The 24,840-nt window shown below is 35.5% G+C and overlaps 1 protein-coding gene across 1 annotated transcript in view; it reads right to left on the bottom strand.

Moving 5' to 3' along the window:
• LOC126822672 (E3 ubiquitin-protein ligase TRIM9) overlaps window positions 1-24,840 on the bottom strand; it is a 187,868-nt gene that overhangs the window by 86,153 nt on the left and 76,875 nt on the right. The window contains exon 2 of the mRNA XM_050551677.2: window positions 5,482-5,577. Coding sequence (XP_050407634.1) covers window positions 5,482-5,577 — 96 coding nt within the window. The remainder of the gene's footprint in view (window positions 1-5,481; window positions 5,578-24,840) is intronic.

Genomic DNA, 24,840 nt, shown 5'->3' with positions numbered 1-24,840 from the left:
TCCGAATGACTATACAGTGACTCAACAATTAAAAGATGAACTACACGCCAACATTTGATATAATTCTATCAGATTTTATCACAAAGGTATCAAATGCTATAAACATTGTGGATGTTCCCATTATGCAGTACAAATACAACATATGAACTTTTTAACACAGCCATTTGCAGTGCATGGCTCGATTCCTTTCTGTTTAAACCATTTTATCTCTGAATGTTTTTGTGTTTTCTCTTTTAAAAAATACACAAAACGTATTCGCATGAGCTTCAAGAATAAAACAAACATATGTTTGCCAAATAAAATGGCAGAATTTTTTCTGTAATTGTTCTCCAGTGCTTTGCTTTAATGTTGTGTCTATTTTTATGTGTGTTTGAACCATGTGCATGTGCATCGCATGTCAGACATAGAATAATGGGGTAGTGATGTTTTATAGGAAATAGTGCGTGCACCTGTATAGCGTCTAGATTGTATTTTGTTGCAAGTTAAATTTCCTATCACAGATTTATGCTTCCTGTAAATGGTAGTTTGATACAGAATAAATTTGTGATGTGTTATTTTAAGATTCATCCAACAATTATATCTGTTTATATAATGCCTAATGTCTGTTTCTCTGCACATGTAATGCACATGGAATTTAAACCCAGCAAACATAATGATGATAACATAACCAGCTTAAACCACAGTAAAGATGAGGAATGACAGACAAGGGTGTGGACCACGTTGCTGATGATACTGATGTTGATGATGATGATGCTGATGTTGATGATGTTGATGATGATGATGCTGATGATGTTGATGATACTGATATTGATGATGTTGATGATGCTGATGATGCTGATGATGTTGATGTTGATGATGCTGATGATGCCATGTGATCATAAAATTAAGAATTATGATAATATTAATAGTTGTTTTCAGAACGGTATTACTGGTGTACAAGTAAAAGTATTAGTATACAAAAATATTATGGTGACCATGATATTGTTGTTAATTACAATGATAAATGATGATGATTGTAATAGTGAATGGTGAATGTTGATGATTACAATGATTGGTGATAATGATTAGAATAATTAATGGTGAATGATTACAATGATTGATAATGATGTTGGCAATGATGGATAGGGTTTACAATGATGAATAATCATTACAATGATGGTCACTGTTTACAATGAGAAATCATGATGATTACAATGATGATGATTACAATGATGAATAATGATGACAACTTTGAATGATTTACAATGATGATACTACAGTCTGATATCTCTTCACCCGAGGATTCCATTTTAGAAATAATTAGTAGTAAATGTGTTCTATTCCATTTTTTGTTTCCCTGCCAAGAATTGCACCGACTGTTAAAACTGTAATTACATGTATTATTATAACGTAATGAGGTACATATGTTACATCTAAATATTATATATATATATAACACTTCAAAATAGACAGAACTAGGTAACACTTCAAAATACACTTAACTAGCTAACATATTAAAGACCCAACATTTTAAAATACACAGAATTAGGTAAAACTTCAAAATACCCTACATTTTAAAATACACAGAATTGGGTAACATATCAACGACCTAACACTTAAAAATACGTAGAATTAGCAAGCATATTAAAGCACCTACATTTTAAAATACACAGAATTGGGTAACATATCATAGTTCCAACACTTAAAAATACACAGAATTAGCTAACATTTCACAGTCCCAACACTTAAAAATATGCAGAATTAGCTAATATTTCACAGTCCCAACATCTCAAAATACATGTAACTAGCTAACATATTAAAACCCTTCTAATCTTTCAGATTGGACAAAAAAAACTAACATTTTAAAATACACTGAATCAGGTAACATTAAGACCCAACATCTCAAAATACATGTAACATATTAAAATCTTTCTAATCTTTCGGATGGGACAAAAAAAAAACCCCAAGAACCTGTATTATACCATTAGCAGCGGGGGGTTGGATGGCTGAATGGTTAGCGTGCGCGCGCTGTGTCATAAAGTCTGTCAATGAGTCGACTGGCGTGGTTTCGAATCCCCGGTTGTACGTGACAAGTAGGGTCGCCTGTCCAACCTCGTGGGTTTTCTCCGGGTCCTCCGGTTTCCTCCCACTGCTAAAGACCCCTACGCGCAAGCTAATTATTGAAATAAAAATTTAAAAAAAACATATGTTAGTCCCGAAATGACCTGGTTTGTGTCGAGTGGACGTTAAACCCCATTTCTCTCTCTCTCTCTCACCATTAGCAGCACAATAAAGATCTCCTGAGGTTGGAAAGAAATAAGAGCGGTTGTAGCGAAGCTGCCTCGATAGATAAACTAAGATATTAAACTCTATGTTTTGATGAATAAGAGTATTAGATGATTCTTTAAATAGAAAGAGTATTAAGATTGAAGTTACCTGTATGTTATGACAGGTTAATGACAAACTATCAATCAGGTATAATCTACCTGTTGTTATGACGTCTTATAAACACTGCTGTCTATATATCTATAACGTATATATCGCAGACAGGTAGGACTAGGTAGGAACTTAGGTTATGACATCTTATAAACAATAACGTATATATCGCAGAAAGGTGTAGGAGTACTTGGAACTTTTATAAAAGTTATAAAATGTTACAATGTATAAACAATGTTGTCTTGACATATTCTGAGAGAGAGAGAGAGAGAGGGTTTAACCTCCACTCAACACAAACTAGGTCATTTCGGGACTAACACATGGTTTAATTTTATTTCAATAATTCGCTTACGCGTAGGGGTCTTTAGCAGAAGGAGGAAACCGGAGGACCCGGAGAAAACCCACGAGGTTGGACAGGCGACCGTTTATATATTATGTATATATAGAAACTTTTATTAATCATAAATTTATAAATGCTTTTCTCATGTACTTTCTTACTTCAACCATCAAAAATATCAATCAGACCAATACAGCAGAATCATGTGATATCTGGTTTCATGAGAAACGAAATGAAATCTGATTTAACGTCCGACTTTTCTGCACCAACCAGGCTTATGAAATGAAATGAAATGAAATGAAATGGGGTTTAACGTCCTACTGTTCTGCTCTTATGCTGGGCTAATGAAGACGGGCATAAGCCATACAGTGTGCTATGAGGGAAATTTTGCGCGGGCAGCGGCACTATCGCCTACTCTTATATCAAATTCCAACTGCCAAGGGATCTTTTACGTGCATTCTAATGTATACACGGGACCTCGGTTTTTTGTCTCATCCGAACGACTAGACAGCTGTCCTTGTCAGGCCCTCCGTCCTGCATCACTGACAAGGGTGAACCACGCCGGAAAATCTGGATGAACTTTCTCGGCCAATGCAGGGATCGAACACCCGACCTCCAGGCTAGAGAGCCAGCGTCTTACTCACTTAGCCACGTGATCCCCTACCAGGCTTATGAAGACGGACATACAAAATGCAATGTACTCTGAGGGAAATTTCAAATTTCTATCTAATATTCTTTGAATTTCAACTGCCAAGGGTTCCTTTATGTGCATGACCTTTTTTGTTCCATCTGAAGGACTAGATTGCTCATCCTTGCCAGGCCTATAATTTCATGATAGAAGACTAGATTTCTTTATATACTAGAAGTTTCTTGTATATTTCCTGTCAACATTCAACAGTTTTACTATAAGCTGTAAACCCTTGTAGACGTGTAACAATAAGGCAAATAAACCCTTTCCAGAGAGCCTTAGATGGTTGACTGAAGGATTTAAAATTTTAGATTCCTAGGAGATCAAAATAGTTCCCCTCTTTTATAATATCTACTGATATTCACAATGAAAAACATTCCAATAACACTGAGTTTATGATGTTGATAAAACCAAACAAAGATCTAAGTCTTGGCCTTTAGAAGTCTGGAAGTAAGTTTACATGAGTAGATGCAACCTTGGTGATTATCTATTTGTAAGCTCTGTAACCTTTCTTGTCTTGTCAGCTCTTTGTAACATGACGTAATCCCCCTAGCTTCCAGGGGAATGGACAATCTCTCACAGGTCTCGATTAGACAGTAATTATACCATGGAGACTGAAAAATCCCTTCAAACTCCTGATAGGCAGTAATTAAGGTTTGAGAGAAGATATTAGAATAAAAGGTCAGATATAAACATCTCTAGGATTAGTGGGTTTATTAATCTATTTTTATCACCTGTAGAATTCTGATTGTCAAAAACAACAACAGGTATATAAATAAGGATCTTCAGAGTTCTTTTATAGTAGTATTTAAGGATGGGGTAGGGGGTAGTTTAATTTAGTTTGGCAACCTTTTAGCCACCAAAATTGTTTTTACACCCAATAACTGATTTAATTAATCAATGTCCTTTAAGCGGGAGATGGGAGGGCGATCGTACCCCTGCCATTGGACCAAGCACAGCAAATCATCGACCTTTAAGCAGGAGGCCTCTGCCATTGGACCAAACAAAACTTCTTTTTTTTTCTACCATATACACACTGAATGGAAATACTGCTTTTATGGATGCATCCATCTGAACACTTTAATATAACTTTACTGTCAATAATCATGATTTACACAGCTATAATACAATCAAAGAAAACCAAACCAGTTGGAATTTGGCCAAAACACCACTGCACAGACAAGTTGTCTCTTAAAACAATCTGAACACATTACTCCAGTACTTCAAAACTTTCATTGGCTACCAGTTTATCAACAAATTCATTTTAAGATTGGAATTTTAACTTTTAATTGTCTAAATAATGGCTGCTCCCCACAGTATCTTAATGAACTTTTAACACTGTATAAACTATGTATGAACCCGCTGATAAAAACTTACTTCATATTCCTACAGTAAAAACTAAAACTCGTGAACGGGCTTTTGTTTTACGTCTCTGCTAACATGGTTAGCGTGTGCACGCTGTATCATAAAGTCTGTCCATGAGTCAACTGGCGTGGTTTCGATTTCCCGGTTGTATGTGACAAGAAGTAGGGTCACCTGTCCAATCTCGTGGATTTGTCTGGTCTCCTCAAACTGCTAAAGATCCCTACGCGCAAGCTAATTATTGAAATAAAATTGAACCAATGTTAGTTTGTGTCAGGTGGACGTTATACTCTCTCGCTCTCTCTCCTCTCTCTCTCACTCTCTCTCTCTCTCTCACTCTCTCTCTCTTCAATGAACACAACATTTTTACAAATATTTGTTCAGTTTTATGTTTAAAGTTATCAGATCAAATATTGAAACTGATTGACATGTAATTGTTGTTCATCTTTAATAAATATTCTATAGAAATGTTTTCTATCTTAAATGATTTCTATAATTACAGCATGTCTAATTTCATTTTAATTTTCTTGAGATAACAAAATCAAAGAAATGGGTTCTGGCCTCTTGATATATTTTATGAGATTTATGTCTGGAAATTTCTATGATGATGATGGTGTTGATGATTATGATGATAATGATTATGGTGATTATGTTGACCAACAAAAATATAAAAACTTACATTTATTTTTTCTGCCATGGCTTTCAATCTCTGTATAAATTCTGTACCTGACTTGGCTTTCTCCGACAGTGTTTGTAGATTCTGTGAGAGTTCATTCTGAAACAATAGAAAACAAAATTTAAATTATTGTTAAATATTGAATAAATATGACAGATTATATTTAATAAACGAGATTAACTAAAGTTACAATCATATTCAAGATATAACTGTTTCATACATAGGCGTACGGGGAAATTTTTGACTAGGGGGGGGTGGTGGTGGTTGGTGCCCCAAAAATGTAGTTAGGTTCTTAGTATGTTACATAATAATAATAAATTCGCTGTTAAATTGGACACATTCAAGAACACAATATTTTTTATACAACTGTGTGCCAAAATTTTCACAGCATTTGGTGCCCAAAATGGGGGGACGGTCGCCCCCCCCCCCCCCCCCAGCCCCCCCAACTCGTACGCCTATGGTTTCATATCCATGAGACATACACTTTATACCTTACAGGGTTTAATAAAACACCCATCTATGAAACATACATCCAGGTATACACATTTAATGAAACATACACCCATCTATACACATCATGAGGCATACACCCATCTATACACAAATCTATACACATCATGAAGCATACACCCATCTATACACGTCATGAGACATACACCCATCTATACACGTCATGAGACATACACCCACCCATACACATGTCATGAGACATACACCCATCTATACACATAAAGATGAGACATACACATACATGAGACATACACCCATCTATACACATCATGAGACATACACCCATTTATACACATGTCATGAGACATACACATACATGAGACATACACCCATCTTTACACATACCAGTAGACAAAGACATACACCCATCTATACACATAATTATATATCAACCTCTTACAGCAGACATTGTGTACTCATTCTTTTGCATAAAATGGAGAGAGAAAGAGAGAGAGAAATGGGGTTTAACATCCACTCAACACAAACTAGGTCATTTCGGGACTAACATATGGTTTAATTTTATTTCAATAATTCGTTTGCGCATAGGGGTCTTTAGCAGTGGGAGGAAACCGGAGGACCCGGAGAAAACCCACGAGTTTGGACAGGCGACCCTACTCCTTGTCACGTACAACCGGGGATTGAAACCATGCATAAAATGGAAATACATTTCAAAATTGTTCAACGATAAACAATCAGTTAGCTTTAGATGAAAACAACCCACAAACTATTTCGCTCACCACATGGAATTATTTCTCGTTCAAGTGCGTATAAATATTGTCAGATTAAAGCCATGGTTAACCTCCTCCCCGATTATATAAATTCCATGTGTTTATTGCTGTAGTGCACGAGATTTAATCAAAATATAGGTTGGAAGAGTTTTTCAGGAAATATTTATAAAATATTTATGTTGAGATTTGTGTAGATTGTGAGATGGTGCAATATGTGGTTTATCAAAATATTGTGTTTCAAGTTTTTTTTAAAAAAAACTTTGGGTTAGATGTTCTACTTTATTATAAATTATTGAAGTTGAATTCACATGGCAAGTGGTACGAATCATGGTTACGCGGTCCTGTAGGTCCATGGATAAAATGTCTGGGTTGTGACAGTTAGCCTTGATAACTGGTTTGGCTTGTCGCCTGTCCAACCTTGTGGGTTTTCTCCAGGTCCTCCAGTTTCCTCCCACTACTAAAGACCCCTACGTGCAAGCGAATTATTGAAATAAAATTAAACCATATCATATGTTAGTCCTGAAATGACCTAGTTTGTGTTGAGTGGACGTTAAACCCCATCTCTCCCTCTCTCTCTGGTTTGGTTTGGTATCTTTGTATTTTTTAATAGTTTTTTTTAAATGACCATAGTCTAACCATTACAATACAGCACGCAATAACCTTAAACAGACATCAAGAAGTCCTGGGTTTGAAATTTGTTGTCACAGATAGCCTGGTTTGGCTTGGTATCTTAGCTTTTTCTAGTTTTTTTAAATGACCAAAGCCTGAAACATTTTTAAAGTAAAATGGTTGGCATACATGTTATACGATACAGCACACAATGGACTTAAATAGACATCATGATTGATCATGGTGGGAATCCCCCTCCCAACAGAATACTGGATAAATCTTGAGATGACAAACCTTTCGGATAAAAATAAAACAAATTTGTAAAACTATGTACTATGGTGTACTCCGACTGTACTTTAATGATGATTCACCCTTGTAATGGGCAGTGAATGCCAGACTGACAAAGAAAGTGTGTTTTGACATTCTGACGAAATGAAAAGTCATGGTCCACATGTGTACACATTGGGGTGCACGTTAAAGAACCCTTGACGGAATTCTATGAAGAGGAGCGAGAAATAAAACAACTGTCTAGGCAAAGTTCTCCACATTAGGCACAAAAACAGCTGTCTAGGCAAAATTCTTCACCCTAGCATTTATCACAGGTGACCACAGGTAACCATAGAAAAAATAAAAATAAAATTTTTGTTGTCTTAAAATAGATAATTGTGTTGCGGAGACGTTAAACTACGATCCTATGATACGTTTTGATAAAACCACATGTTTATAAGATACTATGCATATCATTTACCTAAAACTTAACACATCCCAAGATGCTCCCTGAAAATATATCGCAAAATAATAAATATGTCTTCATCGCAAAAAAAACACCCCTTTGAATAAATTTCTCATTTTTCGTTGTAATTACGAGGCTGATTACAACTGAAACTGAGGAAATAAACAGAAATTGAGGACTTGGCTGATTATTTTACCCCCGCTATGTTTCCGCTTCATTGACTTCAATAATAAATAAACCAGATTTAATTTTCCTCGTGGTTTGTTTTGATAGGCACTAAACCTGCCTGGCTCTGTGCAAGTGGCCAGTTTATTTATTTTGTCGAAATTCCCTTAAGGCTTAAGTCGATGAAAATTGGTTTTACAATTTAAAGGAGTACACACATGCTAGACTTTAAACCAATATTGGCTTTCATAAAATGATTGAAGTTGGAGCAATCTGATTATAATACAGATTTATATTTCGTTTCGTTTTTTTATACTTTCGATGACCTCTACTACATGAAGATCTGACCAGTTGTACTGGGAGGTCGCATCAGAGGTCATATGAGCGGCTTTTGACCCTACGACGTAGGAGATTTGATTAACCAATCCGCATTGATGTTTCTAGTGGATTACGCCAAAAGTTCGCCGTAACTGACCGTTTCAATGGCTAATCCCTAGCATCATCCAGAACACGTCAATGTTAAGAAATCTTCCAGATCCTAGTGTAGTAAAGACAAGTAAAATGAAATATTGAACGATAAAAAACTAAATGAAATAGGATCCGTGTTTTAATCAGATTGAAGTAAGAGATCCTTAAAATGAAATGAAATAAGGTTTCTGCACAAACCTGGCTAATGATGATCGACATGCTTTTTGTCTTGTACCTCATGCAGTGTACTATGAGGGGAAATTGCTTTTTCGTCTCATCCAAGCAACAGGGCACTGCTCTATGCCAGGCACCCTGTCCGACACAACTGACAAAAAGGTAACCATGATGAAAATTAATGTTAGAGAACTGCTCAACACAACAGCCAGAATAAACAGTGCATGAATGCCAACAAATTTTTCAAACTTTCACTGAGCTGTATTGAGCTTATATATTTAGATATTGTGGTCTGATCCCTTTAAAATTATTCAAACTTTCACTGAGCTGTAGTGAGCTTATTTATTTAGATATTGTGGTCTGATCCCTTTAAAATTATTCAAACTTTCACTGAGCTGTATTGAGCCTATATATTTAGATATTGTAGTCTGATCCCTTTAAAATTATTCAAACTTTCACTGAGCTGTAGTGAGCATATTTATTTAGATATTGTGGTCTGATCCCTTTAAAATTATTCAAACTTTCACTGAGCTGTATTGAGCCTATTTATTTAGATATTGTGGTCTGATCCCTTTAAAATTATTAAAACTTTCACTGAGCTGTATTGAGCCTATTTATTTAGATATTGTGGTCTGATCCCTTTAAAATTGTTGATTGAAGAAGGAATTCCGGTGTTCTATCAACGACCATGAAAGTCATGTTAAATATGTGGAGAGGTATTTATCCTCCGTGAAATCAATGCCAAAAGTTTTAACAAAGATAAACTAATTCGGGGAAATAACTGATTGAGGGGTTGAAATGGGAATTAGCTACAACTCGTATTGTTTTTTTAACAGTGAACTCACTCACAAGTTAGGAATTCAACGCCATTTCAGACAGTTCTAGGTGTATTTATGGGTAGAATGATGGGTTTCTCGTTGGTTGTTACGACATTAGTAAGCTGTCGAGTCTATATGATTTGACTATTGCCATCTGTTTTGTGCGTCTGCTAGATGAAAACAGTGGTAATAATATTCTGAATATCTAACCCTACCTGTCTTAACTTAACCTATAATCATCGGCAGTTTCAACAAAGTAAATTCACACTAGAGAAACCAGAAATATAGATATTTATTTTTCATGGTGATATAGAGAGAGAGAGAGAGAAATGGGGTTTAACGTCCACTCGACACAAACTAGGACATTTCGGAACTAATATTTCATTTCACTGTATGTCCAGCTTCATTAGCCCAGTCAGTGCAGAAAAGTAGGAGATTAAATTCTATCTCATTTTATTTTAGTAAAAGGCACCATGATAGAAGGAGCTTTGATTAGTTACCTTAAGCTTCCAAAACATTTAATGGCAACACTTGAAAGGCTGTTAGTACATGAGGAGATGGAATATTACACTATGTAGAGGATTTAGCTGATTAGCCCAGCGTGTAGTAACACGGCTGATAAACGAGGAGAGTGAGGCTATTTAACCATAATGATTAGCGTTAAGAGATAACTCTTGAGTGTAACACCATGAGATAACACGGCGAAACTGAGATAACACACCAGTTTGATAAGACATTTAGTTATTGATGTAAAATGGCAGGGTAGCCATTAATATCTGTATCACTGCTTTCTTTACAGGTTAAAGTTCATTAATAGGAGTTCAGAGGTCATTTAATATTGCATCCCTGCAGTGGCAACCTATTTCTTAAAGTTTAATTAATGGTGTACTTCTCATTAATCTAACTTAATTCTTATTAATCTCATGTAACTCCAAAAGGAACAAATGGTCTCAAATGTAAATTAGACATTGTATAAATGGAATCATTTAGTCTAAAATTTCATGGGTTTTCAAGAATTTTAAATCTAAACAGAAGATTTGAAGATAAAAAGATTGGAATTCTTTCAGATTCTCAACACTTGAGCACAATCTGATAGAGAAAGTAAAAAAAAGCAACGCATATCCAACATGAACAGATGTATTTTACAGGAGGAGAATCAAGAGAATGAAGGATTGTGAAACGGTGCATACAAGCACCAAAAATAGAATTAATTACATAAACATGAATTAAATCCTTTCTTACGCCGATATATTTACAAGTTAGAAATAGCATCAGAGCTTTAGTTTGGTTATGTGAATATTTCCACGGAAGAATTCAGTAATTACATTAACAGCGCCGAATAACTTACTATAAAAAAATGGTTCCAGTAAATTGAAATGTTGAAAAGATTGACATATGCTATCATTTTTGTAGTAGCACAAACTAGTGCCGAGAATTTGGTACTTGCGAAAGAAACGATAAAATTTGTAAGAGTTGGTTTATGAAGGAGAAAAAGGAATGATACGTCCTCGTATACCATTTGTTTACATCATGTGATTCTTTTTATTGTTCTAAACGTAAACATGACAAACATTCCATTAACACAGATATCTGGTGATTCCAGATAGCGTATAAAAGATCAAACTTCATCTCGTTCCGTTTAACTGGGTGAATACCTGGCTGTTTACCTGGAGCAGCTTCTCAGACAAATTATTCAAACCACTTGCTTTTATTGTCGGTTTTATCTGAAAAGTTCAGATTACCAACAGTAACTCTTAAAGCTAAAAACTATTTCTTGGATATCAATTGGATGTTACTAGTTCTAAAACCTATTAATCAAGCCACTTGGTTTTATTGTATTTTATCAGAAAAGTTCAGATTACCAAAAGAAATTTTTTAGCCTAAAAAAACCTTTCTTGGATACTAGTTGAATCACGGATGTAATAGATATGAAAACTAAGAAATAAACCAAATGCGATCTATGTAAAAAGATATAAAAGATTATGCACAAATAAAGAACAAAAAATAAATTTTGTTTCTATATATATAATAGGGATGTATACCGGTATACGTGTGAGACTATTCATATGTCTGGGGCTGTATATAGATTTATTCTCATGATGTCTGGAATTTAATATAAATACTTCCTATTGACTTGGTCGTGTGGAATTCGCTTCTAGCTCACTCCATAGATGTGCATGAATCGCAGACTAGATTCATGAATGGATTATCCAATGTCATTTAAACTGAAGTTAATTATCAAAGTCGCTGATCCCTATTTGAATTTCTCGGACAGGATTTATTTTTTTCATGTCTTGATCGATCCATGTTAAACTGTTCTTATGTTGATTATTCAACATTTAAATTAAGAAATTAGAACTGAAAGATCAACAGTAGATAATCTTGTTCAATCTTATTAAAACAGGCCCAAGCAATTAAAACAGGCCCAACAGGCCCAAGCAATTAAAACAGGCCCAAACAGACCCAAACAATTAAAACAGGCCCAAGCAATTAAAACAGGCCCAACAGGCCCAAGCAATTAAAACAGGCCCAACAGACCCAAACAATTAAAACAGGCCCAAACAATGAAAATAGGCCCAAACAATGGGAAATGTGAGAGAGAACAGCAACATTCCCTTAAAGGGGCATTAGCTTAGATTAGATAAAGAGCTGACAGTTCTCGATATAATAGTTGAAAAATAGATAATGAAAACAGAATATGTTGAAAATTTTAGTCAAATTACTTCACCCTGAGCCTAAATATCGGCAATACAATTATAGTCTAGCCTCAATTGTCATTTCAACGGTTTTTACAATAATAAATAAAGTCTTGATAATCCATTTCTATGGTAACTGCATCAACCACGAAACGTATTTAAATCTATTTATATTGCAGGCTAGCGATGCCATCGAGGGTTGATTATGGTCTTGTCATGTTAATAAATGTCTAATTATTAATTTATATAACATTTCAGGCCTAAAGAAAGACCTGCAATAATGTATGTTTAAAAGAGTAGCAGTGACCAAGGACATGCCAGTAGATCTGTGTTCTCTCCAAACATTCTACTGTATGAGTTCCACAACCTGTTGACCACATAGAAGACCACACCATGTGTCTGTAAGTCAACCAGAACTCGTAAATAACGGTCTGATTATTCTCCTAAATATACAATAAAAACATAGGAAATACTACAAGTAAAAACCTCATGTACATATCCTACAATCCCTACACCTGTTTTATATACAACTAAAATACTATATCGTTTCTACTACAGTATATATTAATATGTGGCCATACGGGGATGATGATCCCCAAATCTCGATCTGACAGATGGGTTTTTACCACATCTTGTATAGATCACATCTATAAAAGTCAATTTATGTTTTAATATGAGGTGAAGTGACAGTTTGACACTAATATAGAACATATTCTAATTCTATATTACTGGGTTTTATAGACAATATAGAACATATTCTATGTTACATTTATACTTTGATAATGGGCCTGTATGATCACGTCTCGGGCCAAGTATAAAAGGGGTCTTGCTTGTTCGAGACGATTGGCGGAATAGCTGAATGAATGGAGTGGATAGAACATCGCCAACATGAACTTTGATTGTAAAATGTACGATCACTCATAGCACCATTGTATGGCGTATACTCGTTTTCATTAGCCCAGTTGGAGCAGAGCAGTAAGACATTAAACTCCATTTCATTTCCTTACACTTCAGTAGTGTTGTGTTTTTTCAGCCTACCAGTTGGAGCAGAACAGTAAGACATTAAACTCATTTCATTTCATTAATTTTGTCGGAACATTGTACAGAAACAGAGACATTTGTAACTACTATTGTTCAAAACCAAATTACACAACAAGTTTTCTGTACATGACTGTAGAGTAAAAATAATTGCACCAAACAAGACGTGATTTAGTAACCAATAATTCACAGACATTGGATAGACAGAACAGTCTGGTAGGGGATCAACTAATTAATTTGATTGGATTAAGTCAGATCTGTGGAGATCGATGTCCAGCTATAAACGGAGCTTCGTCGATTAATCAGAGTGACTAAACTTCTTCTACAACCAACAAATTATTACTCATCCTCTCATTTCTCCACATGTTAAACGTTTCGTTTTCATATTGATTGATTTAATTCTCGGTCATCCATTCACAAAGTTTACGATTTACTACCAATCAGTCTGTCTGCCAACAGAATTACTGATTAATATCGTTTCACGGAAGTCTGATATAGGTGGGGAAATGGAATAAAGGTTTGAATTTATTTGGTCACACAAATTTGTGAAAGTTCAAATACAATTATTTGCATAGACTGCGAAATGCAAAAGGTCTGAATTATTTGGTTGTCAAAATTCAGGAAAAGGAGATTAATAAAATTCCATTGTTTTGATGCCATTTTCAGCGATAATCAAATACAATTATTTGTTAATAAGAGAAAATTTGTCAGTTTGCTCAAATAAAAAAAATGATTTGTACAAATTAAAGCAGATATTTTATTCAGACCCATACCAGTAAAAATGGAGGAACAGATAGAATAGAAACCACTTTTTAAAGGAGTTAAAACAAAAGCACCTGCTATATGCCAATTCATATATTTTCTCTCTCTCTCTCTCTCTCTCTCTCTCTCTCATCATTAATGGACAACTCAACAAGCAAAATAGAAAATAAACCACAGAACAGCACAGTTCATTTATTCCATTTGGTATATTTATTCCTCCATCTGTCTATCCATGTTATCAGTGGAACTGGGTTGACAAGCTATCATTATAAATTAAGATTAGTATCTTGTCAATTGCTACCATCATGCAATCGCTTACTTTACGCTATATACCCCGGGGTGTTTTAACCAATCAAAATAGGATTCTAGCATACGCACAGGTCTTTAACTCTCCAAGCCGATTTACAGAATTAACAAATGGAAAAAATATGCTCATCACATATTCTTCAGTGCAGATATTTTTGTACGTAGTTTTAATAAAAATTACAAAAATACATTCAGACATTGTTTGAAATGGATTAATGAACAATCTATTTTTAAAAAAGGTTTGAAATGAAATGAAATGGAGTTTAATGTCCTACTGTTCTGCTCCTAACCTGGGCTAATGAAGACGGGCATACGCCATACAGTGTGCTATGAGGGAAATTTTGCCCGGACAGCGGCACTACAGCCTACTCTTATATCGAATTCCAACTGCCAAGGGATCTTTTACGTGCACACCGGAAAATCTGGATGAACTTTCTCGGCTAATGCAGGGATCGAATACCCGACCTCCAGGCTAGCGAGCTAGCGTCTTACCCACTTAGCCACGTGATCCCCAAAAAAGGTTTGAATTTGGTGTCAAACATTAGATGTTAAGTCAATCAATCTACCATACTTATTCTAAGATCATTTTCTATTTGTAATAATATTTTCTAAGGCGATAAGCAATGGCTGCTATCGATGAAATATCCATTTACTGTCCATTCTCCACCAACTGGGCAAATGAAGACAGGCATATGACATTTAGTGAGCTACATTTATGAGGGGGATTTGCCAAGGCAGTGGTATTTCCATCTACTCTTTGTCAAATTGCAACTTTTAAATACTATTTTTTCTTTTACAGGCACTCCAACATGTACACAGAAGCTCGATTTTTCAATCCCATCCAAAAAACTAGAAACTTTATTCTGTCAACTATCAAGGTTCTCATGTCTGGGAAGAATATCCTAACTACAAAACTGTTTTAATATTTAACATGAATTGTGGATATTTTATTGGATAAAACTGTTATAATATTTAAAATCAATCGTGGATATTTTATTGGATAAAATACGGTATTTAATACACACTAAGATGTTAGAAATAATAAAAACAAAATGATATATAAACATAACAAGTGAGATAAACCAGAAAGATGGATTTTGGAAGTTATAAAATCAATTATTTATTTTACACAGGAACTTCGATAAACACTTGTTGTACACTAGACGGAAAAAAACATGAAAACGACTTGCAGACATGTCAACCTTGTTGGTGAACAAACTAACAGACCCTATCAGTTGGCATCAAACTGGTGTAAGAATTAGGCAGTTGTAATTACATGCAAATTGCTTATAAATTTGTTTTCTGTAATCAACACGATTTGCCTCTGAAGGTGTGAGTTTTAACTCGAGTGCTTGCTGTAGGTCCAATGCTTAATGATCCGATGATGGTTGAGTGGGCATTGTCATAGAACATGTGGGTAGACCTAAAGAATTCACGTACAAGTGAGGAATTGAAACCACACCACTTGACTCAATGACAGACCTTATGATCTAAAGCGATCTCATTTGACCACTTAACACGATCATGGTAGATCATCTAGTTTGGGTGTACGCCTTATGCTCTAAAGCGCCCACTCTTTTGGGTGTCAGCGTATCGTTCGTTTTTAAACTCCAGGTCCATCCATGTTTTTAAGTGTAATACCCAGAGCTTTGCCTAATTGCAAATGGCCTGTCTTGCAAATGGCCTGTCTAGTGTACGTAAAAGATCTCCTGGCAGTTGGAATTCGACATAAGAGTAGGTCATAGTGTTGCTGTCCAGGTAAAATTTCCCTCATAGAACATTGTATTTCGTGGGCCTATGCCCGTCTTCATTAGCCCATTTCGGAGCAGAACAGTAGGACGTTAAACCTCATTTTATTTCATTTTATTTATCTAATTGTAGTTTTGTATGTTATCTATATTACAAGGTGTTGAAGCACGTTAATTATTTATTTAATTAATGGAAGACGAAGATCTACAAGTATAATCAGGAGCAGATTCAAATCTCATTACAAACTTGGCAGACATTTGGGGAGATTTGACAGAGGATTCTTTATATTACCCGTAATAAACACCCCGAAGTTGATAAATAAAAATAGCCCATACAACCCCCATACTAATTGTTCATTAATAAAACATAAAATGTCCTTTTTATCTCGCACCTGACAACAAGAAATGGCTGACTGCACTCCAATATCCCTCCACCTTAGCAACCAATCCCTAGTTAAGATGGCAGCCATTTGCCAAGTGCCAAATATCTTGTTGAAAGAGAGTCAGGTTTTTCACAGTAGGGAAGATAAGACAGGGAGATGTAATTAAATTTATCTCAAATTCACGGCCAGTGCCTTCCTATCTCTCATTTAATTCCTTAATTTTCATGGATTTAAAGATTTTTATGATATGTTTGAATACTGCAACGCTGGGTGGTATTTCTTTAACAGGATCCATTAAAAGGGTCTGTATAATGATATCTTTAATAGATGAAGGCCTACTAACCTGAACGACTTGCTGGTATATTAGAATGATAATCCATATAATGCCGGTGACAAGATGCTCCTGTTGAGTATCAAACTTGTGATGCAAGGTATGGAAGCCATACACCCCAAAGGAATAATCCAAAAGGGAATTCCCCAAAGAAGGAAATACATTTAAACACATGACCTAACAATTCAGATGTCCCCAGATATACGAACAATCACATGACCTAACAATCCAGATGTCCCCAGATATTGCAAGCAATCAAATGACCTAACAATCCAGGTGTCCCCAGATATACATGTACAAGCAATCACATAGCACACCATATATATTTACATCACTGCTACATAAACATGATGGTCCACTAAGAATAGTATGTCATGATAGTCAAGCGGTAAATGTAAGAGCTCTGGAGTCTTGAGTAGCAGGCACGATCGTCAAGCGGTAAGAGCTCTGGATTCTTGAATAGGAGGCCACGATCGTCAAGCGGTAAGAGCTCTGGACTCTTGAATAGAAAGCCATGATCGTCAAGCGATCAGAGTTCTGGATTCTTGAATAGGAGGCCACGATCGTCAAGCGGTAAGAGCACGATCCTTAAGTGGTAAGTGCTCTCGACTCTTGAACAGGAAGTCATGGTAGTCAAGCGGTAAGAGCTCTGGACTCTTGAACAGAATTCCATCAAGGACTGAGAAGAATCTTGAGAATTTTCATGACCAGTTTCCATTTATAATACAGACATCCAACCTCCCCACACCCATTGCCTTGTGATATTTATAGTACAGACATCTAACCACCCCTCCCCCCCCTCCCCCACACCCATTGCCTTGTGACATTTTGAGAGAAATGGGGTTTAACGTCCACTCGACACAAACTAGGTCATTTCGGGACCAACACGTGGTTCAATTTTATTTCAAAAAGTGGAAGGAAACCAGAGGTCCCAGAGAAAAACCCCCGAGGCTGGACAGACGACCCTACTCCTTGTCACATACAATCGGGGATTCGAAACCACGCCAGTCGACTCAATGACAGACTTTATGATACAGTGTGCACGTGCTAACCATTCGGCCATCCAATCCCCCTGTAACATTTTGGACCGTTTTAGTTGCTGTTTTATCAAAGGTATTAAATAATTTATCTAATTAAAAAAAAATTTCCAAATATGATGTAGGCAGAATCTGAATCTAATATATTCTCTTTTAAATTCAAATATTTCTGTTTTAAAAAAAAAAGAAGTGGGGAGATTCTCATGTTTGAATTCTAAAGTCAAACAAATTTTAATCACAAATTTTTCCTTTGATTTTGTAAATTTAATCTCTGTTGTTCCGATTCTGCATCTATCTTTAAAGGATGTTACAATCATCCTGAAAAGAAGTCATCAAAAACCTAATTATCTTGAGATTTATTTGCAAAATCTCCGCAAGTTTTTAACCTCTTTCACCTCACAGTTTATCTCAAGTTGAAATATATTTTTAAACTCGGCAATAATTGGTACGAAATTAAGATTAAAAAGTCAACTTGGCCATTAATGTCATTTTTTACGACCAGATCACACACAAACTTGCGAAAATAATTACAATTTTCTCTTAAAAATGGTGAGAAAAATGTTGTCTAAAAAGAATCTCTTGTGTTCTGCAAAAACATAACATTTTAATAAGACCTTTGAGCTTCCGTTAAAAAAAATTCAAAAGTTTAAAATGAATTTAACAGGTTTTTGTCGGCCAAGTATGAAATGATTAGGGCGGAAATCAGATTTTTAAAACAAGGATCATATTGTTCTGCTCTCCATCTACCATCCTAGCTTTTATCTATTCTTTTCAATTTTTATCATTTTAGCAGTTCTGTAAATTAATCCACTCAGATTCAACATTTTCATAAAACAGACAAAAAACAAACTACCATTATGAATGTGATTGTGGACCAGTACATCACAGAGGCTTTCCCAAATCATGATAATCACTGTATGATTAATACCACATGGTCCTGTCTCTTCCTCAAAAATAGGGGGGTGGGGGGGTTGGATGGCCGAAAAATAGTTAGCATGTGTGCGCTGTATCATACAGGATGTCATTGAGTCAACTGGTGTGGTTTCGATTCTCTGGTTGTACGTGACAAGGAGAAGGGTTGCCGATCCAACCTCGTTGGTTTTCTCCGGGTCCTCCGGTTTCCTCCCACTGCTAAAGACCCCTATGCGCAAGTAAATTATCAAAATAAAATTGAACCATGTGTTTCTCTCTCTCTCTCTCTCTCTCTCCTCGAAATTCATTTGATTATTCTTTAAACCAAGTGCACAAAAACTCACAGAAGTTTTTAAACCATTCTGTAAATCAAGCTCACAGCTATTATTGTTACAGCAAAAAGACAATTTTTAACAATTTAAACTTGGTGTGACATTTTAATCGTTTTGGAAAAAAATGGTGTTTAATGTAATTCTCGTCTTTCGATCGCTTTTATCCATGTGGTTGCAAATTACCTTCCCCTTGCCTTGTCATTGTATATGGAAGCACTTTGCACACAGCTGGTTGTATGACGATTTTTAATCACAATTTCTCAGACACCTAAAGAAACATTCTCCATTTTGAGAGATCAAAGTTTGCATTTAGAACAAATTTAATTAAAAATCTAAATAAATATAAGTGATCTTGATTGCCATATATCAACACGATGGTTCACCTTTCAATTTAAACATGTAAATACATCACTTAAACAGTGTTTTAACTAAAATCATCATGTCTTTTAAGAGTGTCAATCATCAGATTTAAACATTAAGTGGCTACAGACATAGGAAGAAGATAAAATGCTGATTTTAAAGATCTTGATTGAAATATTTCATCTGAAAAGTTATATTATGTATCTCATCAGCTATTTATAAACATATGTTAAATAATCCATGACTTTTTTAATCCAAGCTGAAATGAAATTAATATTTAATTAAGAAAACAAAATGAGATTATCACTGGTAGATAATCTCATTGTTCTATTCACAATATCTTTGGAGAGAGAGAGAGAAAGAGAGAGAAAGAGATGGGGTTTAATGTCCACTCGACACAAACTAGGTCATTTCAGGCAGGACTAACATATGGTTTAATTTTATTTCAATAATTCGCTTGCACGTAGGGGTCTTTAGCAGTAGAGTGAACCGGAGGACCCGGATGACATGGAGAAAACCCACAACGTTAAATACGGAATGGAATTGAACCATTTTTTGACTGATATTCCGTTTGAGATTTAACTTTCATGAGATTGTAGTTATCAAGGGATTAACAATCCATGAATGATATTCAAAGATTTTAAATAAATGCTATAATGTCTTTTAAATATGTTAATGATTGAACCAATGAACTAATTTAACAATTTAAAAACCTTCATAAACCTGATTTAAACACCTTAAAACCTGAGTTTCTGGATTTCTGACCATGATGTTATAAGGACTACAATATCCACTGACACATATCTCTATCCATGAGCATCAAGCTCAAAACCTTATCTGACATGTTTTTTAAATTCTGATCTCAGCAAAATTGTATCTACATGTAACAAGGATTTTTTAATTGCCTAGAATACTATCAAATGCAAACTTTTCGACCCCTATTTTTGATAAATTTCAAAAAGGAACTCGTTATTGGCCTTCTGGCACAATGAGGCTTATATGAATTGAATCTAATTTAAAAATCAAACTGTTTATTCCGACCTTTAAAGACCTTAAAGTGCTGGGTTTAACGGAAGCGTTGAACCCTATATAGAAATATTTACCCTAGGGACCTAGTCAACAGGAAATCTTTAAGTCATCAACGGCCACATGTTGCATGTTGAGGATAGTTTGTGATGATGTGTGCGTGTGCATTTCATGTGAGACTGGGTGGTTTGTTTATATGTTAGGGTTAGGCGGGTTGCTTCAGGGAAATGTTGATACAATCTTCCCCCATCATCTTTTATTCTTCAAAGATGTGACGTTAAAACCCGGGAGGGATGTCAGCACGGAATAAAATTTACGTGGAATCTGTCAAGTTAAAAAATTAGGGGGTTTAAATCATAGGCGTACGAGCTGGGGGTGCAGGGGGGGTGCAGGGGGGGCGCCTGCCCCCCCCCCCCATTTTGGGCACCAAATGCTGGGAAAATTTGGGGACACAATTGTATTTTGTAAAAGTTGTATAAAAAAAAAGATATTGTGTTCTTGAATGTGTCCAATTTAACAGCGAATTTATTATTATTATGTAACATACTAAGAACCTAACTACATTTTTGGGGCATCAACCACCACCGCCCCCCCCCCCCCAGTCAAAAAGTTCCCCGTATGCCTATGGTTTAAATTCTTGAGGTCAAATATTGAAGTGAATAGTTCTTGTTGGAAAGGGAGGTTTGATGGTCGAATGGTTAGTGTGTGCGCGCTGTATCATAATATCCGTCATTGAGTCAGCTAGCGCGGTTTTGATTCGCCCGGTTGTACATGACAAGTAGGGTCGTCTGTCCAACCTCGCGAGTTTTCTCTGGGTCCTCCAGTTTCCTCCCACTGCTAAAGACCTCTACGCACATGTGTGACATATACAGTAAAACGGAGGTTATCAAATTATAAAATAGGAATTACAAAATGAAAGAAACATTTGAAAAACATTTATTACTGTAGGGTTTGTTTTGTCTGTGTTTAGCTGTGCAGCCATCATTTATTGTCTTTTTTAGATCAAGAAACTGAAGTGTCTTAGGCAATTTAGATGTACTTCATGTGGAGGCAGACCACCATTAAATTTCACCATCTCGGTACCCAGGAATTGTAGTTCGTCTATTTATAGCAATTCTCTCTCTCTCTTTTCACCCCTTTTGCATGCCCATTTGTGTTGATTTTTTGGTCTAGAATGGACGAAGATGGTTTGAATAAACATTTTCTGCCAGGTTTTGGTAAATATTCATGATTTTGAGGCGGAAGGATAACAGGGTTATCAGGTTGGCTACGGTGATATGTACGGCAACCAGTTACATGTTTTTAGTATGCTTCTTCAAGTTTGTGTATCTCAAAATTTTGGTGGTCAACCTCATACAAGTTTTAGTGCAAAGACATGACCATTTGTTCCTCTGTCTGTAGTGAAAAGCATTCAGCCCAACGAAAATTGGGGGAAAAGTTGGAGGTGGGAAAAGAGGCCAGAATTAACATTGAAGTCAATGGGGAAATTAATGGTGGTCTGCCTCCATGTTCACTTGTTCTTCCTCTCATTTGCACATTGTAATCTCCAGACATTATTTGTCTTTATAAAGACATTCCACACTTCTGTCTGATAACCTTAACCACATAAAAGAATAAAATGAAATCTGATTCATTTATCCACTTGTCCGTCTGCTAAAAACACTGCGTGACAACAAGTCTGACATTTTCTTTAACAAAAGATTACCGTTATTGAATAATGCTCAAACAGAGAGGGTCGTTTCTGGAATCCAGATGCAATACAAAAAAAAAAGTGAAATATTTGTTTTTCTTATTTATAAAACTAATAGTGTTAAACACATGATTTTTCTCAGACTTTTTGTAATTTATTTTTTAAATGTCGAAATATTTTGACTCGTTCTTTATTACAGTGTTTCTCAATCTCAGTTCAACGAATTCAGAGGGGTCTATGAGGGGTCTACGAGGTGTCTGCCAGGAAAAACGGTTGGAATCCACTGTTTTAGTATGAAATAGACAAGAAGGTCATAGTGAAACTGATCGGGAAGTATTCTCAGAAATTAAAAGGAAGACTGTCAATTTAAGCTTGGGTAAAAATTCCATTCCTAGAGATCCTACCCACAACACAAAACTGTTCCACGAATTCAAAAGGCTCCAAAGTTTTCTTGTGAATTAATCGGAAGACAGTCAGCTCAAATTTGAGTAAAAATTGAGTTCCGAAACCATAAACACAAAACTGAACGTACAGGCCTCTTCCAGCTTTGAGTCTGGGACATTGACAAGTAAAAGAAGGAAGACCAAGGGATGTATGTGATGAGCGTCCACGAAATAACAAACGTATATAAATGTCCTCCTAGAAAAAGAATTTTAAACGTTAATTTCTTCTGAACAATTTTGCATGAACTTAAACTTTTAACAGGATAAGAAACCTATGATAAAACTAACACTTGTTGCAAGCCAAACATATGCGATATATTCTTTATTTGTTTTATCGTTATTTCTAACTTTTTTTTCGTGATGGCTCCTGCAAAAACATTGACACGTTATCGATGCCGTTTTCTATTCTATATTTTCATTCCACAATTTCTCTCGTTCCTACGAACTTTTCGCTATATTAAGATTGACATATCATTGGTGCTACTTTATGACATGACATTACAAATGTTTATTTAAATGTGTGGTCGATAAATTTCTACTATTCCGCCTATAAAATATACAAACTGGTTGAGGATATGGGTGGTTTTCATGAAATGGTAAGCGCTAAAAGGTTACTGTGCACATATGCTAACGATACACTTCTAGATTCAATGCTTTACATATGATTTTATATTAGGACGTATTTCTACGACTTTACTTCAAGTTGTTGATTTAGATAAAAGCTTTTAACTCATGATCTATCTCAAACTGATTGTTTTTAAAAAAACAAATCTTGACTTACACTTGACTTTAAATTGTTTCTTATGTTATCACTTTACAAAATATTACATATCATTTTGATTGTAGACAATCTTCCATCTATCTCTTGCTGTAAATCAATTTTTTGATGGGCCATCATCTCCAGAATACAATACAGATCATTGGCTACGACTACTTCCTGAATAAATGTGCAGTGTCATCAGATGTTCCCAATAGAGAAAGTATGACACCTTATAATACCACCAAACATAACGATAGTTTTGACTTCGCAATGAATAACAGGAATATGGAAGACAAGTATATGCAATTCAATGTACGTTATTGTTACTATTGGTAATATATGACTATTTTATATTCCAAATCTAACGGATATACTTCAACTGCGAATGTCATGCATTCCTGTTCCAGCCAAGCAGTGCAGTTAGTTTATAATTAGAGTCTTTTAAATCGAGACTAGGGAGTGCATCGCTCTTCGTTTCCGTTTAATAAAATGGATGTTTGAACAATACCTTGTCTCTCTCTCTTCTGGATTTGATGGAGATGCTGCTATACACATCATCTAAAATGAAGAAATTATACCCAAACCCTGGCCTATTCAGGATTTGATGGAGATGCTGCTATACACATCATCTAAAATGAAGAAATTATACCCAAACCCTGGCCTATTCAGGATTTGATGGAGATGCTGCTATACACATCATCTAAAATGAAGAAATTATACCCAAACCCTGGCCTATTCAGGATTTGATGGAGATGCTGCTATACACATCATCTAAAATGAAGAAATTATACCCAAACCCTGGCCTATTCAGAGTCAGCAAGCAAGACTCAACCCAATCTTTTACTTAAAATGCACCCTGTGGCCAGGTGGGAGTAACTATTTTTTCCAGTAGTTAAGGGGTCTTTTACATGCATGCCAATGTAATATACACAATATGTGTGTAACTGGCTACATGACTGTACTTACTTCACCACAAGCTACATGGTAGGATGTTGTGGTGTTTAGATGCATCATGGTACATGACTTTACTCACTTCATCACAAGCTGGTAGGATGTTGTGGTGTTTAGATGCATCATGGTATATACTGGTGCCGTTGTTTACATGCAAGCCTTATACAATATTTATATCTAGTTACGTATTTACACGATTTTAATTATTTCTAAATAAACAACCTATTAGTTCTTTAATTTGTTAATTTTCTGTTTAATTAGCTTGTACACATCTGTTCATTATAATCAATCTGCTCTTAACCTGTTTTTACGCCATTAAGGCCAGACCAATTTCATTTACTGCTCTTCCGGATTTCATCCCCCGTGTTAGCTGAGAGAAAGT

This window comes from Patella vulgata, chromosome 5 (genome assembly GCF_932274485.2).
Source record: "Patella vulgata chromosome 5, xgPatVulg1.2, whole genome shotgun sequence".
NCBI classification, from domain to species: Eukaryota; Metazoa; Mollusca; class Gastropoda; family Patellidae; genus Patella; species Patella vulgata.
This window is presented reverse-complemented; position numbering and strand designations above follow the sequence as displayed.